General features: G+C 39.3%; 1 protein-coding gene across 1 annotated transcript in view; it reads right to left on the reverse strand.

Annotated features, from left to right (window-relative positions):
* Positions 1-1969: 1969 nt before the first annotated feature.
* Positions 1970-25163, reverse strand: part of ALK (ALK receptor tyrosine kinase) — a 1522063-nt gene continuing 1498869 nt past the window's right edge. The window contains exon 23 of the mRNA XM_044058894.1: positions 1970-4055. Coding sequence (XP_043914829.1) covers positions 3279-4055 — 777 coding nt within the window. The 3' untranslated portion in view covers positions 1970-3278. The remainder of the gene's footprint in view (positions 4056-25163) is intronic.

Genomic DNA, 25163 nt, shown 5'->3' on the forward strand with positions numbered 1-25163 from the left:
CTTATAAACTTAGAAAGCTGCTAGAATAAAAAAATCATGCATTGTCTGAAGGATATGAAGTCTGAAACTGAACTGCATTTCATTATTAGTGACTTCACTCCTCCGTGATTTGTTGGAAAATCACAAATTTTATGAGGAATGGACAGAAAATATGAGGGAAAAAATATGGACATTCTCTGAAAATCTGGACAGTTGAGATGTATATCTCAGTATCATATACTAATAGAAGAAAGTCTGGCTGCTCAATGGTACTTCAGCAACTGGACTTTTTTCTATTAGTAAATGCTCGATTTACAAAAAGCATGCTGGCTGGGCTGACCAATCAGAGTGAATGTTGTTGAATTGTAACGAGCTATGCTTGTATAATTGTTATTACCCTTTTCCTACTGTAGAATTTTCTGCTTCCCATTGCAAAATGAAAAGATATAGTTGATAAGTATCTGAGATCCGTCATGTGGCATTCCTACACCATACTGACACAATATCAGCTCTTGGGCATGCTGTCTTCAATTTTGTTCGATACACATGATTTGGCAGGCAGCATTGCGCAATGATACACAATGATGCTGGCCCAGTCGAAAATAAAAACAGTGCTTACACTAGGTGCAGTTATAGCCATACATCAAGGTCCATGTCATTTTCTCTTTGCTGCCATTTGAATCAAACAATGATGTGTCCTCAAAAGACATAAGATCACTTCAGAATAGATTCAGCAATTCTTTATCATCCAGATTAAATTCCTTTCAAAAATCAAAAAATATATATCAATGCCAGAAAGAGTAGCAATTTGTCCTCTACGGGGACTTATTTACAATAAGCACTGGCAAAACTCACCTCTTATATGACGTATTACAGAAAACAAAACATGCTATACAGTTATTCTGGTTAGGAGAAGTACACAGTACTTGGGTTTGTAAGTGATCACAAAAATTGAAAGAAATCAAATGACTGATTTGAGTCATTTCTTACAGCAGGACAACACTGAAGTGATGATTGGATGTTATCAAAACATTTTAAACTGTGCAATGTTTTACCCTTATTTTGATTAATAGTTATTTGTGATATAAATGACAGAACTAATGTAATCCCTTGAGTACTGTGTTAGGCTCTCCTGCTGACAGTTTATTCTGACACAGCTTCCAGTTATCCTTCGTCTGTAGTATTCCTTGTTTGGATCTATAATAACTTTCCTTCTTAGTTTGGTCCTTCTTTGGTGAATCAAAATGTAAGAGAATTCATGTAAAACAGTAACAAAGCTGCTTACATCTTTTCCATGAAATTAAAGAGCTACTATACTTGTACTTGTTCAAGATGCTGTTTCTTTAAAATGTATACATATTTCTCATGTGTAAGTTACACTAATCATCTACATGCCAGTAAACAGATCAGCGAGTAGTCATAACCTGCATTGTTAACGATACGTGCAATTCCTCCAAAATAACAAAACAAATGTACAAAGACAGCATGTTACGCAATGAAGTCATCTGATGAGTTTCCAAAAGGCACCATTTTCTGTATATGACTTCTCTGATAAGCTGAAACAATACATATTTCTGGCAGTGTGGTGTTTGTGTATTTTATGTCTGACAAATTTTCATTCTTCTTCAGTGTTCCTTACTTCTCTTTAATTTGTTCATTTTGCTTCTGAAGCTTTCATTCTTGTGTCTTGTTTTGTTTTACTTCCACTGTAAGTAGTAGCTTTCTGGCACCATTATGTTTGGAGTGCAGATTATTTGAGCATAATACTATATCTTGTGTTTTGTACACAGAATTACTGCTACAATGATTATAACTCTCTCAGGTGGTAATAGCAATATCTAGGTCATATTACAAATCCCACTTTTATAGTGTAACTGTGTGTGTGTGTTTTCATGCTTGCACATGTGCCTGCGTGCATGTGTGTGTGCGTGTGCGTGTGTGTGTGTGTGTGTGTGTGTGTGTGTGTGTGTGTGTGTGTGTCTGTGTGTGTCTGTGTGTGTCTGTATGTGGGTGTGGGTTTGTGGGTGTGTGTGCGTGTGAGTGTGCATAAAAATTGTCATTGCATATGCATGACACATATACCTGGAAGTTAAAGTGTATAATGTAGCTATAGCTAAGTGTTTGTTATAAATCAAATAAATAACATCCTTACACAAGTTGTGCATTTAACTGTAATGTATGTGTTTCACAACACAGTATGTGCAGTACATCACAGAATTTAACAACACATGCACAGACATGAGCAGGTGCTGTCTTTGTTTCAGTATTTTAATTCTGACACATGCATTTTATTACATAATACATTTTGGGATAGACAGAACTTGATATATATGTTTTCATTTTTAAGAAAATTGGACTCCTATTCAGGCCAAAATCAAGGAAAGACTAACAAATTTCAGGTTAGAAACCTACAGTTCCTACAAAAGAAAGAAACACAAATTTTAATTTACATTTTGGATGCATGATTGTCAAACTGAATGATAAACAAAATGCTAAATCTGGATCTGAATGTCATTGTTTTACTTAATGCTAAACAGTTATGTATGAATGTCAGTCTATAATGAAGACACATAGAAGATATGACTAGCGATGCTATTATGCATTTATGTTATTTGCTAAAAGAACATTTATCCTTTTAAGTGAACTGCTTTATAGTCACAAACGCTAACAGTGAAAAAAATGCATGTTTTATAAACTTCTCAAAAATACGAAAACACGCTAGAAGAAACACATATGTTCCCTAGCAATACTGAGCCGGGGTAACAACTTTTGTAGTTTCAAAAACTGCATCTTGCATTGGCAAGTACTGGCTCTGGTCCTTTAATGGATTTTAAGAATCTGAATATTTCAAGGAAGCAACACATTTCATTCAGGCTTCTATAAAATGTGAAGAGACAGTTGATATCTAGAAAGGTACAAATAATTAGGTACAGAGATTAAATATCTTGCAAGAAACTTTCAGTACTGATTTTTAATTATAAATATTATAGCAGGATAAGTGTGACTGAAATGTTTCTTTTTATGCTGGGTTCAAGAAAAAAAAAAAAAACATTATTTCTCTTCTCTGAGCTAAGACGCATATATTGAATGCAACACACCAGCAAGCTTGTAATTAGCTAAATGTTCTCCATGTGACATAATACAAATGCCAAAAGAGAAAGTGTTAACATTTCGCTGGCCATAGATCCTTGGGTATGAATGCAACAATCTTGATGTCTTTTCCTGCTCTGTTCCATAGCGTGGCACTTTAGAAGAGATTGGCACATAAGATCAGTAGTTCTGTTTGGTCGTTAGGATGTTTATAGTATTGTTACACTCATGTCCTCTGCAAGGGAGAGTCCTGAATCCCAAGCTGTCAGATCACTGGTAGGATGAGATGGAGTCACCTGTTGAACTGCATTGCTTTTGTTGCTAGGGACTAACTTAACATTATTTCCAGAGCTTGACAGTGCTTCTACGGGTAAGCCCTGCTGCTGATAACCATAGCTGATGTTTGTACAAGGGAAGTGTCGCAAACGGAAAAGTGGCAAGCCTTTATTATTAGAAGTCAGTGAAGTGGGCTTTAATACTAGAGGGGAAGATGGCAGCTTGGAGGTTGTAAGACTTCGAGTAGCAATGCCACTTCCAGCATTTCCAGAGTCTTCCTTCCCAGGCTGATGTGAAGGAGGTATATTCTCAGCCTGGGAACTGTTCTTCAAAGTGTGTTTCTCCACAAGCCAAGAACCATAAGTGGGGTTCCAGAGATTTGTTGGCTTATTCTGTGTCCCCTTACCTGTGGCAGGTCCTGGTGTCAGGCTTGTCTGTGAGAATGCCATGTTATCATGCCCTGCTTCTTCTGTGGCTCCAGTGTCTATCTTATTAGCTGGGTCAGTGGGTGACATTTGAGCTGGACTTCCTCCAGGATGCATGCAGCTCATAGAAGAGGTCAGTTGGCAATCACTGTCCTTATCATGCTCCAATGATACCAGCAAAGGTGGAATTTTATCAGGGTCATCTGGTTGCATAGGAATCTTTTCTTCTTCTTCCAGCAAAGGGCCATATTCCACAGGCAGAACTGTGTTTATCACATCTGGATCCTGGAACACACAATAGTTTAGAGCATGTGAAAAACTTTGTAAGGACAGTAACCTCCATCTTCCAATGACAGAACAAGTCAGAATACTAGAAATAAAAATAACAGTGCAATGAAGCTGTTGTAGTTCAGACAGTCGAACCACACTATATTTTCTTTTTTAGGTGCCGTCTGTGGCCATGTTCTGTTTGTCAGTTACTATGTATTTGTTCTTACTGTACCACATTAAACACAGTGACTGCATATGCTGAATGTTTACTTTTCCTTGTTGATTACAGAAACTCCGCAAAACATAGGTTATTTTGTTTATGGCGTCTCATTATCTTGGGATAGGTAATCAGTTTATTCAAAGCTACAGAATGGATAGGTGGACTCTTTGGAGAATTAAACTTAAATATGTACCATGATTATTTACACATTTTCAATGTATGTTTAAGGCTGCAAAGACCGTCTCATAGGGATTAACAAAAAGATGACGTGACAAGGGGGAGGGGCTTCAGAAATGCTTACTGTGATGCAGAGGATTTTGGAGGGTTTCCACATTGTGGCAAGGCTTTCTGATTCACAGGCTGCTCTACTGCTATGGTTTCCCCCAAATGGGGACCGTATAATGCAACTGTCCAGGGGAGTGGCTAATGTTAATTAGTCATGTGATATCCCTCAGAAATCTTCATGTAGCCTGATTTACATGGAGATTGATTCAGAGAATTACTTGGGCACCTGAAATTTTATTCCAGGAAAAAAAGTGAATGTCATCTTTTGATGGCAGTCATCTATTTACTGTTGTGGCAATGCTAGCTGTGGGTGTGTGTTAGTATATTCCTGGATTTAAGTGTGCATGCATGTCTGTAGGGGCATGAAAGAATTATGTGTGTGTGTGTGTGTTTGTGTATGCATGGGTGTCTGTGTGTATGTGTGTGTGTGTGTGTGTGTATGCATGGGTGTGTGTGTGTGTGTGTGTGTGTGTGTGTGTGTGTGTGTGTGTGTGTGTGTATGCATGGGTGTCTGTGTGTGTTTTCATGTCGGGGGTTACCTTTGCTAACATGATGCATGATCTGCTAAGAGGAACTTGCAATATGGTCAGATCAAACAGCTCAGTGTTCAGTTTTTTTTAAAAAAGGTAATAAGCTGCTAATGAAATATTTCTCTGAATCAGAATTTCTTTCTGTTACAGTAATTGATTAACTGCTTTGAGCAATTAGTATGAGCATATAGAAAATCTCTAAATCATGCCAAAACATAAGAAGCACACATTTGCAGTAAGTAACTGTCATTTTTAGGGAGACAGAGAAAACCTGAATAGTAGTCACAATGTCAGAAATTAATCAAATTGTTTTTCAGACTTTTTACTGCATTTTTAAAAAATGGAACAGAAATAAAAAAAACAAGAACATACCACTTAAACAGAATCTGTACTACAAACTGCGGAGTACCACACCAAAAATAAAACTTAGGCTTAAGAAACATTAAAAATAAATTCTTTCCTGTGAAAACTTGTAACATATAGCTTAATTCTCCAGTTTCTAATTTGAGTACACATTAGAATTAAAGTTCACCTGAGTTTATCAAACAAATAAAACTTATTTTCAGATATGTTTCCATATTTCTAAAGATTTTTAGAAAAATGGAAATATTAATCATATGAAGACATTTACTTAAAATATAGGCCAGTCCTTAAATGCAATACTGTCCCTGGAAGTCCAGTGCCTGGCAAGGATGACCTCAAGTGAAATGGAACCCTAAGCAAAGGACTCCATGGTGCTTCCCTCGATGCTCATTGGTTGCTAAACACATCCCCAAGTGTCTTTCCTCAGTTTCCCATATAAATATATTTTAAATAGCTGCATGTTGCACCTGTTCTGCACAAGAAGGGTAGCATAGCAGCTAACAGAGAAAGAGCAGTGTGGGTCTGCGCAGTACACTGAACCCAGTTCATCATATAAACGGGGATAATGGGGGATAGGAAAGTGGGAAATGGGAGAAAAGCAAATAGAAGGAAACACAGAAGGGTAACCATATGAAATGAAAGTGTGTGTGTGGAAGGGGGTAGGTCTGGGTGAGAAATAATCCATTTCTGAGTGCTACAAATGAAGGGTAGGTGAAGAAGTTAGTGATGGAAGGCTGTGTATAGGATAGAGTAAGGTTGCTAGCAGAGGCAGACAGGAAAACATACAGCACAGAACTACGGATGGCCTACACAAAATGGTGGCAGAGGACATTCAGTAGACAGAGACATACAGATGTGTGGCTAAATGTTAATGGGGAAGCCAAGACAATGAATAAGGAATGAAGAATGAAATATAAGGGAGGGGAAACACCAGTATGGGGATAGTTCAGGGTCCTTGCTTGGTTAAGTGTCAGGCTGGCCAAGAGGGCAACAGATCTAGGCTTCACTCACTTGGGCGGCCAATATCATGGGTCAGTTACTCCCCCCGGCTGTCTGATGAGTGAGGCCTGCTGGCTGTACAACTCAACCAGTCACCTCAGAAGGTATTCACCATCACTGAGGTTGGCATCCTGTTTCCAGTGCACCTTGCCAGCCATCAGCCTTTACAAATTATGCCAGAAGACCACTGTAGACTGGTCCTCTTTTAGGAAAGCAGCCTTTCCACCCAGAAGCAGACATGGAGGGCACTGATGAACCTTCCAGGTCACTTAGAAGGGGGATGAAGAGAAAGACAGGATAGCCAATAGTGACCCAGCACTAGAATCTGTAATTGGCACAGATGAGTTGACCATGCCTTGACCCTTTCTCCTCCACCTCTTTGACAGCTGGATGTGCAGATGGACAATACAATGGGAAAACATTGCTACAAACACAGTGACAGTTGTACAGTAGACTGGCACATATATTATATCACATTTCAGCATAGTGAGAGGTGTTCCCATATTCGGCAGCACCCGACCATGTTCAGCTGCCACTCCGTTACTGTTGGGAAAGAAAGTAAATACGCCAAAGTACATATGAACAGCAGTTAACATAGTAGAAGACAATCTTAGCAATGTTAGTAGTGCAACAGGTAGTAGACTTGTCTTTTCGTGCAGAAGGTTGTGGGTTCTATTCCTACACCAGGGTGATGGATTGCTGACACTGCAGTGTGGCATAATGAGGGTGCTGCACTCCTGAGTGTGTCATTCTTCACATGAGACATTAAACCAAGGCCCCATCTGCCTGATTTGGTGGTAACTCAGGAAGATGTAAAATGTCCCATGGTACCTACTGAAATGAGTATGGGAAGTTCCCCAGTGCCATACCAAATTTTCCCTAGTGTTATAATAAATGCCACCTTGGGTGTCACCTGAAAATTTCAGGTCAAAACTAAGGGGTTGTGATTGACCAAGTTTGCAGACGACTGCAAACTAGGTCCAATAATTGAATCCCTAAATGATGTCCAGGAGGGTTTCATGCAGACCAATGACTGCTGTATTAGTCACAGTCTCATACTGAATGCAAAGAAATGCATCATCATTCCCTTCGTCACAATGTCCCCTCACACTATCAAATCAACAACAACAATACCCTAAGTACCCATGAAGTGGTAAGGGACCTGGGATCACAGGTTGACTGCAACCTTAATTCGACCACCATGTGTCTACTGTAGTAAGGAAAACTTTCTATGTAGCTTACTTGATTAGTAAATGCATCACCTCGAGAGCAACAGAAGTTATAACCCCCCCCCCCATACTTAGCACTTATCCGGCCCATAATTGATTATAACACCCCATTTGGAATGATCAATACTAAGCACCTGCAGCAATTAGAGAGACCTCAGCGATTTCTAACAAAGAAGAGCGAGGGGGTCCAGCATGTGCCTTACACAGACCGACTAACATCCTTGTCACTAGACTCTGTGTCATTCAGACTTCTTAGGGCAGACTTATGTCTGGCCTACAAAGGAATCCAAGATCCAAACCTAATGAACTTGCTGCATATCTGTACATCAAATGGGACTAGGGCTACCTGTTCCAGGGACCTAAATATGGCCTGCAGCTTAAACAGAACATGCTGGAGGGACAGATTTATCTCCCAGCGACTGTTGCATCTTTGGAACAGGCTACCAATTCATATGAAACAGAGCACCTCTATGACACTATTCAAGAGGAACTTGGACGAGTGGATAGGGCACCATAAATTCTTACTGGGGATAGAGCCTCCATCCCTCCTGGATATTGGCAGTCATCACTAAATGCAATCGTGGTTATTGACTAGCATTTCTATGATATTACAATGGGATTAAACGGCTAGGCTTAAAATGACCTCTGAGTCGATAGCCTAGTAATCCCCTATGATTCTATGATTTTATTAGCTTAGTGGGACTAACCTAGTCAACAACAGATAAAATTAATAAATAATACTTAAATACTTTTCCATTTCCCTATTGTGAACTCCTGACTCTCACTCAAGGAGCAGGTCAACTTGACACCAGGTCACAAAAACAGTGCTGCCACTGCTTACCAGTGCAGGAGATGCCAGTGGCATCACTCAATATCTGTGCCAGCTTATGCCAGGAAACAGACTTTCTCAGTGGCTGATCATGAATCCAAATCAGAAACAGATGTCAAGGAAAATTCAAAAACAAACCACACTGGTGGTCTACTACCATAAATAAGCTTAAAAAAAAAAAACAACATTAAAAACTGAAAAGCATTATCAGGTCCACTAAATCAAACACAATTATAAATCATTTTATAACAATTTTAAGAAATAAAATGAAATAAAACAAAACCCTACATTGCTTAGAACTTATTCATAATGGAGTCTCCTATTTTAAATGACATTGCCAATTATCCTTGCAAACAAATTTAGTGCCAACTTCACCCCGAAGACTTCTATTACAAGCCCTGAAATATCTGAATCCCTTATACTACCCCAATTATCTCTAAAGACCATTTACTGACAGTGCTAACCAAGACCAAAAATACTTCTTTCAAGCGACCTGACACCACTACTATTTGCTTATTTAATAGGGTTAAACATGACCTTGCAGACACATTCCTCAAACTATTTAACTTAAGTTTACTACTGGTTTTGTCCCTGATGAGTGGCACACAGCAGGAATGATGCCCCTTCTTAAGTTACTACTGATATGGGTATTTACAGACCTATCAGCGTTACAAACCTCATTTTATTATAACTGACCTCAGGAAAATTAATATCAAGAATCTTATTAAACTTGACTTCCAACAGTTTTGTTTTGCGTAGGGCAGATCCTGTCTGTTTACTCTGGTAAATTTCTTTGAATGGGAAATATAGGCTGTATATGGTGGCTATGTAGTGCACACCATATATCCTGACCTAGCTAAGGCCTTTGACAAAATCCCCATGCTGCCATCATAGAAAAGCTAAATGCTTTAAAACTGAACCATTTGTGATGAGACCGATAGCAAAATGGCTGGATCTACACAGTGAGAGTTGCAGATGCCTCATCAGAAAGTATAAAAGTGACTAGAGACCTCTCCTTTTTGGTATTTACTGCTCTGATCTTCAAGCAGACAACCAAAATCTCTGGTTAACAAATTTTGTAGACAGTTGTCATCTGTGGGTTGTTAAGTCACCCTTTGACACCTAAACCCCCCAGAAGAAACTTGACCTAGTAACCTCTTAGTTCACTAAAAAATATCTCAAGGTAAATGTTAAAAAATGGGTCTATATTAGAACATTGAAGTTTCAAAACTTCGAATGTTCTAATATTGAACCCTATTCAGCGAAAGCTGAAAACATCGAACATACAGAACAGTGAATTTTTTCCTAGGGAAAAATTTTGATGTTCCAAAACACATACACACAACACAAGCACACCAAACAAACAGCAATCCACACACATACACCTAAAATCTTACACCTAACCCTACACTAAACTATACACACACCACTAACTATCCACTTACCTTAACCCAAACCCTAACCCTAAGGTCCGTCACTATCGCACACTCACTCACTTGCGCCCTATCTCTAACTCACCTACCCCATCCTAACCCTCACATCCACACAATCGCACACTTACCTGATCCGTGCCCTAACCCTAACACGCCCTAACCCTCACGTCCACACAATCGCACACATACCTAACCCACACCCTAACCCTAACAAACCTAACCCACACTCAATCGCACACTTATCTGAACCCAACCCGTAACTTTCCACCACAGCGCTGAAAATACCAAAGCAACAGAAACGGACAACCGAATTCTTTCCCTAGGAAAAAATTTGGTTTTCTGTTGATTCAATATTTTCAGCTTTCGCTGAATAGGGTTCGAAATTAGAACATTCGAAGTTTTGAAACTTCGATGTTCTAATATAGACCCTTAAAAAATGTAGTATCCTTGCTTTTGGTGGATAACGCCTCCTCTCATCATACAGTGAGACGTTGCACCTCTATAAAACAAAAATATTGTTAACAGCCTGGGTATTTAGTTTGATAAGTCCCTCTCTTTTGACCATTATGTAAAAATCGTTGTCAGGAAATCCTTTTATCTAGCCCAGGTAATTGCCAAAAGAATATTATCAAGGTCTAAAGAAGTAACCACTCCTTTACACTCAGCATTGATCATGTCAGTTATTGAGTAACATGCCCCCCACTGGGATGTATCTCAGTAAACATATCAAACAATTAGAAAGACTCCAAAGGTTCTTAACCAAAAAGATCACAGGCATAAAGTCCCCGAGCTACCAAGAAAGACTGGAAGCTGTATCACTTTATTCAATGTCTTACAGACTTTGGAATGAAAATCTCTGTCTTGCTTATTACACCATTAGAAACCAAAATGTCCTGTACTTCCTGTTTCTGTGCAAGTCCAGTATCTCCACCAATACTGGAATCAGGGGGCTAAATCTTCTCCAACACAGAAACAAAAAACAATGGCAGGACAGGTTTATAACCCAGCACCTCCCAAACCTCTGAAATAAACTTCATTTGCAAGATAAGGAGTGAGAATCAGTATAATCCTTTAAACATAGCCTAGATGATTGGAGGGGTATCATCAAATTTACTCCAGGACTGATCTGTATGGCCCTCTTGGAGAAAAGAGGTGCTGCCTGAGGGAAGGTACTGGGAAAACAATAAAGGTCACGAGACTCTGTGGTCTTGGAATATCTATAAATCTATGAATCTATACATGCTCAGCAGGTACTATTTGAAGTTCCTGTGAAGGAAGAACAAAACAATCTTGCTCTTCCTGACACACCAGTCTGGTGCCCTGTAGTGACCATTCTGTGAAGATTCCATAGCTTCCCATGACTACATAAGTATGCCCATTCAAGGAGAAAATGCCAGACCTATGTACAAGGACACACACTTGTGAATCACATGTTGTGCAATCTAGTGCTGTATAGTGACATTAATATATCATCTCAGCACTGCACCTTAGAGATAGTACATGGCCACAGTACTCCATAGTGGAGCTACAGGTGTATGCATCTCATACATGGCATATGCTTAGTCAACACCATGATGTGCACAGGTAGCACCAATTTGTTTGGAGTATGCATTGTGCACTGACAGTGACACACAGACAGTGGCATTAACTGACTTCAGTAGATGACCTTTATGCTAATGAGCTTTAGTTAATATGATATAAACAGTCAACATAATTTCATACCTCTTTTAGAGACACAACTGTCAATTAGAGGAATTTTAGTAAAATACCTTAGCAACACTAACACACTATATGTTAGATATCAATGAAAGGAAAGTAGATGTCATAGTGTATCTTTAAATGAAAACAGATGACATTGGCATGGCCTGTGGCTGGAGTGGTTAAACAGCAAAGACAGAAAACCATAGCAAGGGCATCTTTTGAGGGATATGGGGTTCCATGGCCATATGTTTCAGCATGACTACAGTACATAAATGGAGGAGGGGGTTGTGCATAGCAGTAACTGCAGCTGAGAACCTTTTGCATAAAGAGGGGAGGCAGTGGCCATAGGTAAATGCATCCCATAGCATACCATAATACTCCCTGGCCACCTGAGGGAGACAATGCCTTCAAATGCTCACTACTGAAGAGAAAATCATACCACTGCACGGTCTTTGCACATGTGGCAAGCACCTCATGGATAACGGTAGCACAGACTTTACCAGGACCATATTTGTGCAGGATGTAAATGCAGTATGTAGACGTAATAGGTCTTTACAACAGGTGCCATGAAAGGATACTGACATGATACTTTATGAAATGGAAAAGGCATGGCACATTGCAAAATACAGGTTCATCTTCAACAATGAAGTGACTCACTGAGGTCAAGGAGTTTTTGTTGGCACATCTCATTAGCCAATGTACCTGGCTAGTAATGTCCACTGCAGCACAGTATATCACAATCCAATGTATGTTTGAAGGGAAGGATTGATCAAGGCCCACCAACATATATGTCCTTGCAGGCTCCATTTGCCTGTAACTGCAACAACCTGCATAACAGTGTGTGTCTGATGTTTTCTATTGCTATATTTTTGATGTCTACCAGTATGCATGTTGCAAGGGGGGCTATAGAGGCATATGTGTTGTTGTTTTTCTTGTTCTTCTTTCGGCTTTTCCCAGTTAGGGGTCACCACAGTGGAACTCCGGTCCGCTAATGATTGGCAGTAGATTTTTTACAGGTGCCGAGGTGCCAGCTCGACACCTAACCTTCAACAAAGGCACGTCCATTCACGCATGTCTTTCAAGCGCCACTCGACCGTGTGGAGGACATGCAGACTCCACACAGAAGCATATGTGTATGAGCTGACAATGGTGTCAGAGCAGATGTCAGATGGGTACCTGTGGCTGCTGCTGATGGCAACATGCAAGTGGTACAGTCCCATGTAACAATGGCACTGTCTGCAACACTTCAGGAAGAGCATTCACCCACATTCACCCTTATAGAGGTCCCGCTGTAATTGCACATCCACTGCAAGAAAGTCATCCTCTACCTGGTAATCGACCACTGGCTCCACCTGTGTCTCCAGTGTACACAGCTCCTGGCATGTGCACCACCTCTGAGGTGTGCATACCCACCTTAAAGGAGAGTCACAGGGGGTCACATCACCTCTATAACTCCAGGTCTGTCCCTTTTATAGCTATGACACTCAGCATTATCCAATGAATTGCAGGTTAGTGGTCCAGGCACAAGTGTTTGCTTCCCACAGCATTGTGGAAATGGTGTGTGTGCTCTGTTCCTTGTACTTCCATATGCCCCAGTATCATAGTAACATGCAATATAGGAGCAGGAAGCATGTGGTGCTACTGAGGTTGCTGCTAGCAAATGTTGCTTCCATAGATGCCTCCATGAGACGCATTGTAATGACTGCCCAGTCAGTCTCAGCAGGCCATGTTATTACCATGACAGTGGCCTGATGTGAAGTGGTCAGGTACAGGCTGTACCAACTCAGACTACACAGATTCTTACTGAGACATCATCACTGTCACCTCTAGGTATCTGACTGCCTCTCCATGAGCAGCACTGATCCCCTGACTTCAAACCTGGGATGCTTCATCAGGCTATTCACACATAGTTCCTTAGTTTTACCCCATCCTTATTACCTGTGGGCAAACAGATTGCCACATCTGACCACGGCATTGCTCTGCTCAAGACTGATGCTGCTTGCTAGGCTTAACACGCTGGATGTCCCATCAGGGTGCCAGCACATAGCTCCAGAATTCTACACCTTCCCTTTCGTGGACCATATCAAGCCAGATACTACGAGCCAATCCAGAAGAAAATGTCAATAGTTGGGTAATGACAGCTTGATTCCACCACTGAAAGATTTGACTGATCCCTGACTTCTCAAATTCTCTCCGAGTATGTGATTCCTGTCCCCTCACTACATCCCAGAGTTCATGGCTACCATGTTCACTTCCCATGACCCTACCCCATATTATAGTTTTGCAGCCACCTGTCACTGTATCTCCCCATCTAGGCAAGTGATGATGGGTGTGCCCTGCCTATCCCATAATCTATGAGTGTGCTGATGTTTGATGTTCAGTGAGTCCAGCCCATGCACTGCCCTGCAGCCTGGGTATACTGGCACATAGGTTCATAGGTTCATAGGTGTGTACTAAGCTAATGGCCCTGGAGCCTTTACAAGCCTAGCCCATAGGACTATCCTGGCATCGTGCCATCTGACCTTAGTTCCCAGTGCCTCTGTTGAGTAAAGCCACCGGAGTGATTCCTGGGGTGAAGTTTCTATTTCCCATCCACTCATCAAGATTTCTGTTGAAGAGGGCCAGTGAGGTGCTCTGCTTGACATGTATGGGAAGTCTATTCCATAGCATAGGCAGTCTCTGAGTTATGAACCTGTCCCTCCAGCACATTCTATTGATTGTGATAATGAGGTTGAAGTCTCTGGAGTGTGTGGTGCGAAGGGATTGGGATTTCTTTAGATGTAGCATTTCTAACAGAGCTGGGTCAGACATTGCTTTGTAAGTCAAGCAGATATCACCTCAAAGTAGGCGATATGGGACAGAGAATAGTTGGAGTTTTTTGAGTCTGCCCATAGGACAAATGTTTAAGGCTTAGGATCCCCTTTGTGAGATACTTTTGCAGCCTCTCCAGTCGTTGTAGGTGTTTAGTGAGGTACATGCCAAATGGGGCATTGTACTCAATGATTGTCCTAATGAGGGAAGAGTAGAGGGAGACAATGACCTCCTTCTGCGTCATGCAGCATCTTACATGCATCATTTTATTCTGTGTTGTCTGTGTCATGGCCCACAGTTTGACTAGATCCCTTACATTATCCCTGTTGTGTCAGAAACTGTCCACATTCTGTTCATCTGTGAGTTAGTGGAATGTCTGGCACTATTTATACCTACTTCACTGGTGTGGGTGGCTGTGACACATACACTGTGGGCAGTGGCTCTGACAGGAACGTCCAACATATGACATTGAGCTACTGCTGCTGTTAATCCTAGCAGCATTCCCTTTATACACAGAAAATCATGGCATTCAATATAGGCATGGACTGCCTTACTGCACACATTCAGATGCCATTTTAGCTTTCTTCATTTGCATACTCCATGGGGCTCATTTTACATGGAATCCATCATTTACATTTTATTAGGCCCTCATTAGCATATGGTGGCTATTTTTGTCTATTTTGACCACTGTGCAGCACTGTTGGTATCAGAGAATCTCTTACATCCTGCACATGGCCACTACTCATGCTAATTTCTGCAGCACGGTGCACTAACCACTTATGAATTTCAGAGTGAATCAAAATGACCACGAAGATAGGCAAGTACTTAGAGGAATATTTAATATGCAGTGATCCCATGGTAGGGTGCTGTAAATTAAATTTAAATTTTCAGTCTTGTTAAGTTTATTCAACACTTTTTTGGAAAATTTACAGCCCCACGTTATATGTTCCAAAGTACCTTGCTTGCATTGGTGTGCTTGACATATTGGTTATAGCAGTTTCCAAATAATTTCCAGTTTTCATAGTAGTAAAATATGCAGGGAGAGCTCATGGTACTGGGTTACTGGACTGTAGGAGCTCCATTTTTGACAAATTTAATTGCTAATTTTCTTTAACTGAGTTTTTTTTGGTCAACTTCAATAATTTATTCACAGCTCATGCTGATCGTAGGATAGGAATAGACTATTAAACTCTGACTGAGCATATGTGGGTGCCGCATAAAAAGAAATAGAGGCTGTCTGGCTGAGATCATGTAATTAATCAAGCACTAAAAGGGAACTTGGTTAGGCTTAAAATGGTTGAAAACGAAGGCGAAATAAAACCGATGAGAGCCGTCAACTTGTAAAAGACTAGTTTAATAAGTGCTTTTGGTGGAGCAAATACTTCACCTTCTTCAGATGCAAACAAACCAATTAACAACGTATATATACGTTCACAAAAAGTTAATCAATTAGTTAATAGAATTCAATCAATGACATTTCTTTTTATGTATATATTTTTTTATGTATATTGTTTTTTTATATTGTTACAATGACTGTGATTGAATTCTATTAACTAATCTATTAACTAATTGATTAACCTTTTGTGAACGTATATATACGTCATTAATTGGTTTGTTTGCATCTGAAGAAGGTGAAGTATTTGCTCCACCGAAAGCGCTTATTAAACTAGTCTTTTACAAGTTGCCGGCTCTCATCGGTTTTATTTCGCCTTTGTTTTCAACAGTTTTAGTGTTTTTTTGTTGTGGTTTTTAGGCTTAAAATGGGCTTGAGGGGCAGTTAGCCTAGTACTTACCTATGAACCTAATTGGTTGGTATACTGTGCTAATCTATCACAAGCAGGTCTGCAGTGAATTGTATAAAGAATAAGGACTGCCATGATTTCAAAGAAAAAGATAACCTTTTAACTACAACCTAGCTCACAAGGACATGGGCAAAGGTTTTGTAAAGGAATTATCCTTTTTCATTTTAAGAGTCCCTTGTTGATTATCACAGTTTTCCTTCAACAGGACACCTATAATACAAGAAACATATGTATAAAGCAAGTAGAGGCCTGAAATGAATCATTGACTGTGGAATTGTGAGGCAGTACTTGTGTATATATATATATATATATATATATATATATATATATATATATATATATATATATATATATATATATATATATATACATATATACACACAGACACGGTGGTGCAGTGGTTACATTGCCGCCTCACAGCAACACACACACACACACACACACACACACACACACACACACACACACACACACACACACACACACACACACACACACACACACACACACACACACACCTACAAAGTGATGGTACACAGAGGTGAATACCTGATACTTCAAGGTATATGCATATCTACCAAATATCTCATCAGAGTATATGGCAGAGGGCATAATAAGATGATCAACTTCCTCTCTTAGCCTGACACAGCCCATACCAACAGTTATGATTTGGGTTGGGCTCTATCTGTTGCATGTTGCATTCTGGTACTAGAATGACTCCATACTTCCAGAACAGGGAAGGCATCATCACACATAAATGCTGGCCTGTTGGTACTTAAGCTATGTATTCATTCACTATGTAGAAGACCAGGGTTAATTGGAAGTGGGTTGCTAGATGCTCAGTTAGGATTAAGAAGGAAGTGCTGATTGCCATAAGAATGGCCCTCTTTCCACTGGGAGAATGGGTACTACTAGGCATCTACTGTAATGACAGTGTAGCTGAATTGTTCCATCAACTGTGTAGAGAAAATATAAAATTATGAGGCTTAAAGTTGAAATGATGCCTCAGGTCAAGCTAAAACTTAAGTGTAAAGCTTCAGTTATATCATGGCATGGCATGTAGCTGTCCTTATTCATGCTTTCTTCAGTCTGACAGCTTGGGAGTTAAGCTGTAATAATATGTGTAACAGATTGCAGATTAAGCCACATTATGTGGCAGTGAGAGCTGTCATAGAACAGTTCAGCTAGCTCAGTAGGCCAGTGGAATGCTTGGAGCCAAGGGTTGTAATGAGGAATCCAATTTGTGAAAAAAGAAGACTTGAAGACTGAGGGGCGATCTATACCTAAACTGCATGACATTCTCTGATCCAGCCCTGATGGATCTGATACACATTTACAAAACAAATAGCAGTAGAATTACCCAGCCTAAGGATCTAAACCTCATCTGTGACATAAACAAAACATATTGGAGAGACAAGTATGTGTCCCAGAGATTATGACTTCTCTGAAAAAGACTCCCCATTCATGTGAAATAGAGCTCTTCCCTAAACCTATTCAAACACTATTTGGACCAATGGATGGGAAATTGCAAACTCACCACTTGCTTGTGCCCTGTGGCCATTATGGACAGGGTCAGTTTGCAGATGCCCTAAGGCACAGCCGTATAATAAAATTGTCCTAGCCCATGGGCATTGAAATAAGGAAAATTGGGGCATGAATGGCTAGGCTTAAAAAGGCTTTAGAGCCAATGGCCTAGTAATCTCCTATGATCCTGTAAGATATGTGGGCAGTGAGGTCTATAAGGTCTTTTTAAATTGATCAAAGTATTTTTTTAAACTAAGAGATTGTAATGGGATTATTTATTTTTGTGAAAGTCTTAAGGTAGGGAGAGTACAATGTGGTTTGCACACAATTAAGAAACCTATCAGTAGCACTTTGGCCTTACAATTTCTCTACAAATGGCATAAGATTAATGAGGAAGAAGCAGGATTTAATTACATGTGACTATTTTTTTTTTGTGCCATGGAACAGTTTTTAAACACCTTTATTAAATTATCACTTAAAACATAGCAAGCATACATTAATAAAAAAGAAAACAAGCCATATTATTCTTTTGTTCGTTTACATACACTACACATTACATATGTTTTCTTTCTAACTATTAGTACAAAATTACATAAATTGCTCAGTTCTTGCCTTCCCTTAAGCCTCACTCCTCCTGAATATTATTCTACATGCATTGTTCCGATAATTTCCATTTTTTCTATGTAATTTGCTCTTTCCCTTTCTAAAGATCGGTCTTCCAGTTCCTTTATATATTTTATAATATTCAGTACTTCAAATAAAGTTGGTTTAGACTTTGATTTCTATTTTCTAGTAATCTCTTTTTTGGCACCCATCAGTATTACATTTAACAAAGCCTTACTATATCTAGGCAATCAAATCTTGTGTTCCAGCTCAAAAGAATAATTTCCTTAGTTATAGCCATTTGCTCACCCAATATTTCTGACAGTAATCTGAAGCAAATTTTCAAAATCTGGTGATTTATTATAATCTCAAAACATATGTTCCAAGTTACCTCTTTCTTCCCCCAATAAACCTTCAACAATTGCTATCTTTTCGAGGAAATGTTTTTTGAAGTATGCGTGTGATATAAAAATAACTATGCAAACACTTCCAAACTAAAATCCCAAACCTTCTGGACTTTTTTGTATACCTGGGAGCCATATATACATCCTCCCATTGTTCTCTTGTAAATTGCTTTTCTAGTCTCTCTTCCCAATCTCTTCTAACATCCTCTGATTGATTATTTGTAGCTACAGTGTAATATTTTATATGCTCTACTAATTATCCCCTTTTAATAGCAGACTCTGTTCTAAATTCAGCTAAAAATTCTACCAGAATAGGCCTTCTACTTAGGATTCTCCCATCCCTCTCTCTTTGCCTACAGTCTGATGTCAATCCCTGGTAGAGAAGGCAGTCTGTAGACTGCAGTACAAATGTCTTCTTGGCCTCATCCCACCTTGTTACCTTTCCATCTCCAGTTATTTGCTGCAAAATACATTGGTTCCTTTACAATTTCTTCAGTACATTCCAACCTTCTCTTGCCTATTTTCTGTACCCCTACTTGCAGTCATCCTTTTCAAAAAAATCTCCTTCCCCTGTTCTTTTGTTGGTTTAGTTCAAAGAATAATCTCTATTACTTAATGAATATAATATTCTGTATGGTTATTATTCTCCTTGTGGATTTGCATCCAAAATCCCACTCACTCATTATGTCATGAACTTCTTCCCTGCTTCATTAAAATCATCCCTTTCCAATTTGAATTACAACCTTCTGATTTTGTTATGTTTATGGGCCTTAACTGTGTAGCTCCAAAACATCCCTTCAAATCAGGTAATCCTAAACCACCTTGTTCTATTGGAAGTATCAGCTTATCACCACTTAACTCTTGCCTTCTTCTACTCCCAGATAAATTCCTTCATCTCATTATTAATTATTGTCCACAACTTCTCCTCTGGTTGATAAAAATATGCCTGACCTCTGCATAAAACTAAAGGGACTTGGAACATTTTCACTGCTTGAATCTTACTATCCATATTTATTGACAAGAACTTCCAGTTTTTCAGTTTTGTACTATCTTTTGTTTAGTTTCTTCCCACATATCTTTAGCTGTCATAACAGAAACCTTTTAATCCATACTCCTAAATATTTCATCTTATACGCCCCCGTAAATATGGGTATTCCTGAACTAATTTGTGTGAGGGTACATAATTTACTGCTATAGCCTTTGTTTTATCTTCATTATTTGTATATCCTGAAAAGATTTCAAACTGTTTCAAAATGTTTAACGACACTGGAATATCCTTTTCTGGAATTATCAGGTACAAAATAATATCATCTACAAATAAAGCCCACTTTTCTTTTTTTAACTTTTTATTTGTTTTTAAAACAAAACAATAATCATTTACACAATTATTAATTAAGAATGTTATGAAACTATGTAATACTATTTAGAAAGTCCATAACAACATTCAGAACATTTCTAATATGATTAATACTTTCCTAATAAGCTTTGTAATTTTCCCAAGCTAATAATTTGTGTGCCACATTTTTAGTTCTCGTTCTTATAGGAAGCGTTAAAGCCCACTTTTCTCATTACCATACCAATTCTGAGTCCCTTATTTTCTCTGCCAATGGCTCTAAATATAAATCAAATAAAAAAGAGGAAAGAGTGCACCCTTGTCTGGTTCCTCTGCTCAAACACAATTTATCAGAGAGGAACAATCCCACTTTAATTCTTGCTTTTCATCCTTCATACATCCTCCTAATTAACCTTATTATTGTATCTGAGAATACAAATGGTTCCATTGCCCTTCTCATAAAGTTCCAGCTTACTCTGTCAAACACCTTCTGTGCATCAAGACTCACCAATAGCAGTGGTATTTTCTTACATTCTGTTTCCCCCTGATCATCATTGCTTTATTAATGTTGTTAAATGCTGCCTCCCCTCCACAAGATCATACTGATCAATATCTATCAATTTTGCAACATTGTTGCCATTCTGTTAGCTAGTGTAGACATACACACTTTATAATCATGGGTTAAAATTGAAATGGGTCTATGAATCTGGGTCTCATGGGACTTTGAATCTGGGTCACATGGGTCTTTATCATCTTTAGCTAATACAGCCAACACAGCATTCTTTCACAATGTTGGTCCCCCCCCCCTTTAAAATCCTGTTAAATAAAATCTTCCAGATTTTTATCATTTTCATCCCTCCTAAATTCCAAACTTCTGAAGGAATTCCATCTGTTCGTGTTGACTTTCCTGCAGATTGACTATACGTCCCCATTATCTCATCTCGTCTTATCTTAACTGGTAGTTGTTGAGCCTTATCTACATCTGACTTTGGCATAATTAAGCCTTCCATAAATATTTACATTTGTGCTCTTTCTTGATTTCCACATTTCTTTGCTTTATACAGATTTTCATAAAATGTCTGAAATATCTTTAATCCCTCTACAGCATCTCTGTTATTTTTCCTTTTATAGGTTGTCTTTCTAAGTTTGATGACAACCCTTTCTACTTTCTGTTGTTTAAGTCATTGTGCTAAAAGTTCTTGTGCTTTGGAGTTATCAAAAAATAACTGCTTAACAACAATCTTTCTAAACTCATGTATATTATCCAGGTACTCCCTTATTTTCTCTTTAGTCTCCTTCAGTTGTACCCCTTCTTGTCTGTGAGAGTCCCCTTAATCTGCGATATTTTAACTTTTCTCAGCCTCTCCTATCACTTATAAACCAAATGTTTTTCTCTTTTATTTCTACTCTGTTTTAAAACTTCTGATGAAATTTCTGTCTTCTTTAATAACTCTCAAATCATTTCCACTGCCCATTCTTTAAATTCCTCTTTTTAACAGGTAGGTGGGAAAGCTCCACTGTTTCCTATTTATTTCATTACCCCGCATTTTTATTTTAGTATTTATCAGTACATGGCCTGAAATACTGGATGTGGATGTGGGTTGAAGCTTTCAATTAAATGCATATGTTCCTGTGAAATATAATTTCTGTCCAATGTAGTCCAGTTATTGTATGTTGTGAAATAATATGCAAATTCTGAATTCCTATTACTGAATTCACATCTTCAATAGGAAATATTTTCATAAATTTCTTCAGAAAGCTACCCTCTTTGGTTACATTTCCCCTTCTAGGTCCCCCGATATACCCTCACTATTGCAAATTAAGTTCTAGTCCCCATATATAAGTAACATTCCCTGCTGAAAGCTGATTATTTCTCTCAAAAATGTCTTAAGCTCCATAATAGCAGTATTAGGTGGAACATAAGTACATGCCAGTGTAATCCTCCTCCCTTGACAGTAGTCCCTTACCACTACATATTTATCACTAATGCCTTTGATTCCTCTTACCAGTATTACAGCCACTCTAGCTATCGGTATTATTACTTCACGTTTCCTTTGTCCCTGATATTCTGCTGATCATCCATCCTGAAATCCTTTCTTTGTTAAATCCACATGCACATTTCTTTCCAAATGTGTCTCCTGCATCCTTGCTATTTGCACTCTGCATTTCTTAATGTAATTCAGTACATTTTCCATTTTGTCTACAACTGTAAGGTCGTTTATAAGCAAGTGCTTCTTGACATCAATGAGGAACTCATTATTGCCTTGAATTCCAGCACTCATTCCTTCTAGGGGCAAATAAAAATAATGTTTCAGATGATATTTCTGTGCATAATTAAGTTTGCCAAACTGAATGAAGAAATTGAAGTTCAAAGGTCATATATAAAAATTTAAGAGACCTTCATGATCATCAGTCAGAGCATCTGTTTGGTACAAATCTGACCCATCAACCACACATAAGTTATCCATTGGATCAGAACACTTTTAGGGGTGGGCCTGGTGTCCAAAGAGGACAACTGCCATAGGTTCTGATTAAGCAGCCTTCAGTGAACATTTACCCACTGAGGATTCAGAGGGAAGGAACACATTCAGTGTTCAGCTGATTTCTAACCCCATGTCATGTCCAGTGAGGTACAACAGTGGCAGCAGTGGAGAGGGATCAAAGACACACAATTCATTTTGCCAGTTCTCAGCTGGCCTAGCAGGGTCCCAGATGGGCTATAGTGAAGCACATACACTGTGATCAGCTAACCAGATTTCGACTGAGATGGCCTTCAATAAGGGTGAGAACACACTGCATAAATTTATTGATGATTCTACATATTTTGTTCATCTTTGCACATTTTAACAGATTATGATAAGAATGTTTTAATTAAAGGAGTGGGATTTATTCCAATCAAAATAATCTTCTTAGTGGGCATTATTTCTTCACTTTGGGAACCTCCAAACATTGGACCCTACCCAGTTTGGCTTTGTTAAGGGCAGATCATGCCTCCTAAACCTGGTGGACTTCTTTGAGACAGTTACCAAGGCTTTAGATGAGGGAAAGGAGGTCCACACAGCCTACCTAGACCTTGCAAAGGCTTTCGACACCATTCCCCATTCTGGTATTATAGACAAGCTCACCAGCCTGAACATAAACCCCTACATCACGAGATAGGTTGCCAATTGGCTCACAGATAGAACACACACAGTGAGAGTTGCAGGCTCTAAACCAGTTACAAGTGGCTTCCCCCAGGGATCAGCCCTGGGACCCCTCCTGTTCGGTATATACTTCTCAGAGGTACAGGCAAGCACAGGAGGACTATGGCTGACCAAGTTCACAAACAACTGCAAACTGGGGGCCGTAATTGACTCTCTGGCTAATACAGACATCCTCCAGAAGGGTCTCACTGAGACAGACACCTGGTGTCAAAATCATGGCCTCAAGCTAAATGCCAAAAAGTGCATAGTCATCCCCTTTGGAAAAAACAATATACCCATGAACTACCACATACGTAGTAGTCCCCTAAATACAGAAAATGTAATAAGGGATCTGGGGACCCCAGTAGATAGTAATCTCTCCTTTGATAATCATATTGCCAAGGTGGTTAGAAAATCTTTCTATGTGACCCACCTTATCACAGAAGGGTTCACATCTAAAACAAAGAGGTTATTGTGCTCCTCTACTCATCACTCATCAGACCCATTTGACCCATCATAGAGTACAATGCCCCATTTGGGAAGTACCTTACAAGACACCTGCAACAGCTGGAAAGAACACAGAAGTACCTCACCAAGAGGATTACTGGCTTCAAACAGATGCCCTATGCAGCCCAACTGAAGAAACTCCAGCTGTACTTGGTTGCATACCGCTTACTCAGAGGTGATCTCTGCCTAACATACAAGGCTCTATCCAACCTAGAATTGATGGACATGCTCCACCTAAAAAAAAAAACAAATCCCCAAGAGCCACACGCTCTAGGGATCTAAACCTCACCACAACGATAAATAGGATGTGCTGGAGGGATAGATTCCTGTCCCAGAGACTCCCAATGCTTTGGCACAGGATTCCAATCTACATTAGGCAGAGACCCTCACTAACACTCTTCAAGAGAAATCTTGACGAGTGGATGGGAAACAGAAAATTTACCCCGGGGATCACTGCAGTGGCTCTGCTGGACAGAGGTGCAGGGAACTAATGGCTCTGCTGGACAGAGATACAGGGAACTAATATAAGGGGGTGGCGAAAGCCAACACATTCTGGCTAGGCTTATAGATGCCCTTGGGCAGATAGCCTAGTACTAACCTATGAACCTATGAAACTTTTTACAAGAAAAAAATGTTTTTGGCCTGTGTGCTTGGTAATTTGTCTGTGAGTGACAGCTTTGTTTTAAGGAAACCTAACATTTTCAACTTGACTTTGTTGGACACTAATTCTTGCTTTGAGAGCACATATGAATCAAATATCAAGCAATTGCTAACTGCCCCACTACATAATACATTTTTTCAATTTAACTTACCCAGGAAAAGAAGCCTTGAAACTTTTAAGGAGCAATACTAATTTGAGAATTATGAAAGTTAACAAATGTGGAAATCTGAGTCTCATGGTTAGTAGTGACGATGACAAAGAATGTCGCAGGTGGAAGGAATGACTTTCATCACCTTACAGATTAGAAGAGTATTTTTAAAGCATACTCTGACATTAATGTGTTTATTAATTTTCTAATTGAAAATGGCGGTACTTCTCAGTAGCTAACTAAAGTTTTCAATGTGCCTGTTATCCAGATTCCTATTATTTTTGGAAGAAAGTGCTTAAGCTAATAAACATATTTTAATTCCAATATAACTGGCACATCACTGTGCTTTTTTAGGAAAGAAAAGTTCCATCACAAGTCTATAATAATGCAGTGGACAAATCTTCAAAGTTCTGTTCCATGGACAGGATCAAAATTTGCATGGCCGAGCCAGCCTCCTTCATGTATTTAAAGTTGTTATTTCTCAGAGGCCTGTCAGTAGGATTCCCATCCACACTGAAAGAAGAACACACCCTTTGCCATTCAGAGGATGGTAGTGAAC

The sequence above is a fragment of the Protopterus annectens genome, chromosome 1.part2, assembly GCF_019279795.1.
Source record: "Protopterus annectens isolate FY-2018-M chromosome 1.part2, PAN1.0, whole genome shotgun sequence".
NCBI lineage: Eukaryota > Metazoa > Chordata > Ceratodontiformes > Protopteridae > Protopterus > Protopterus annectens.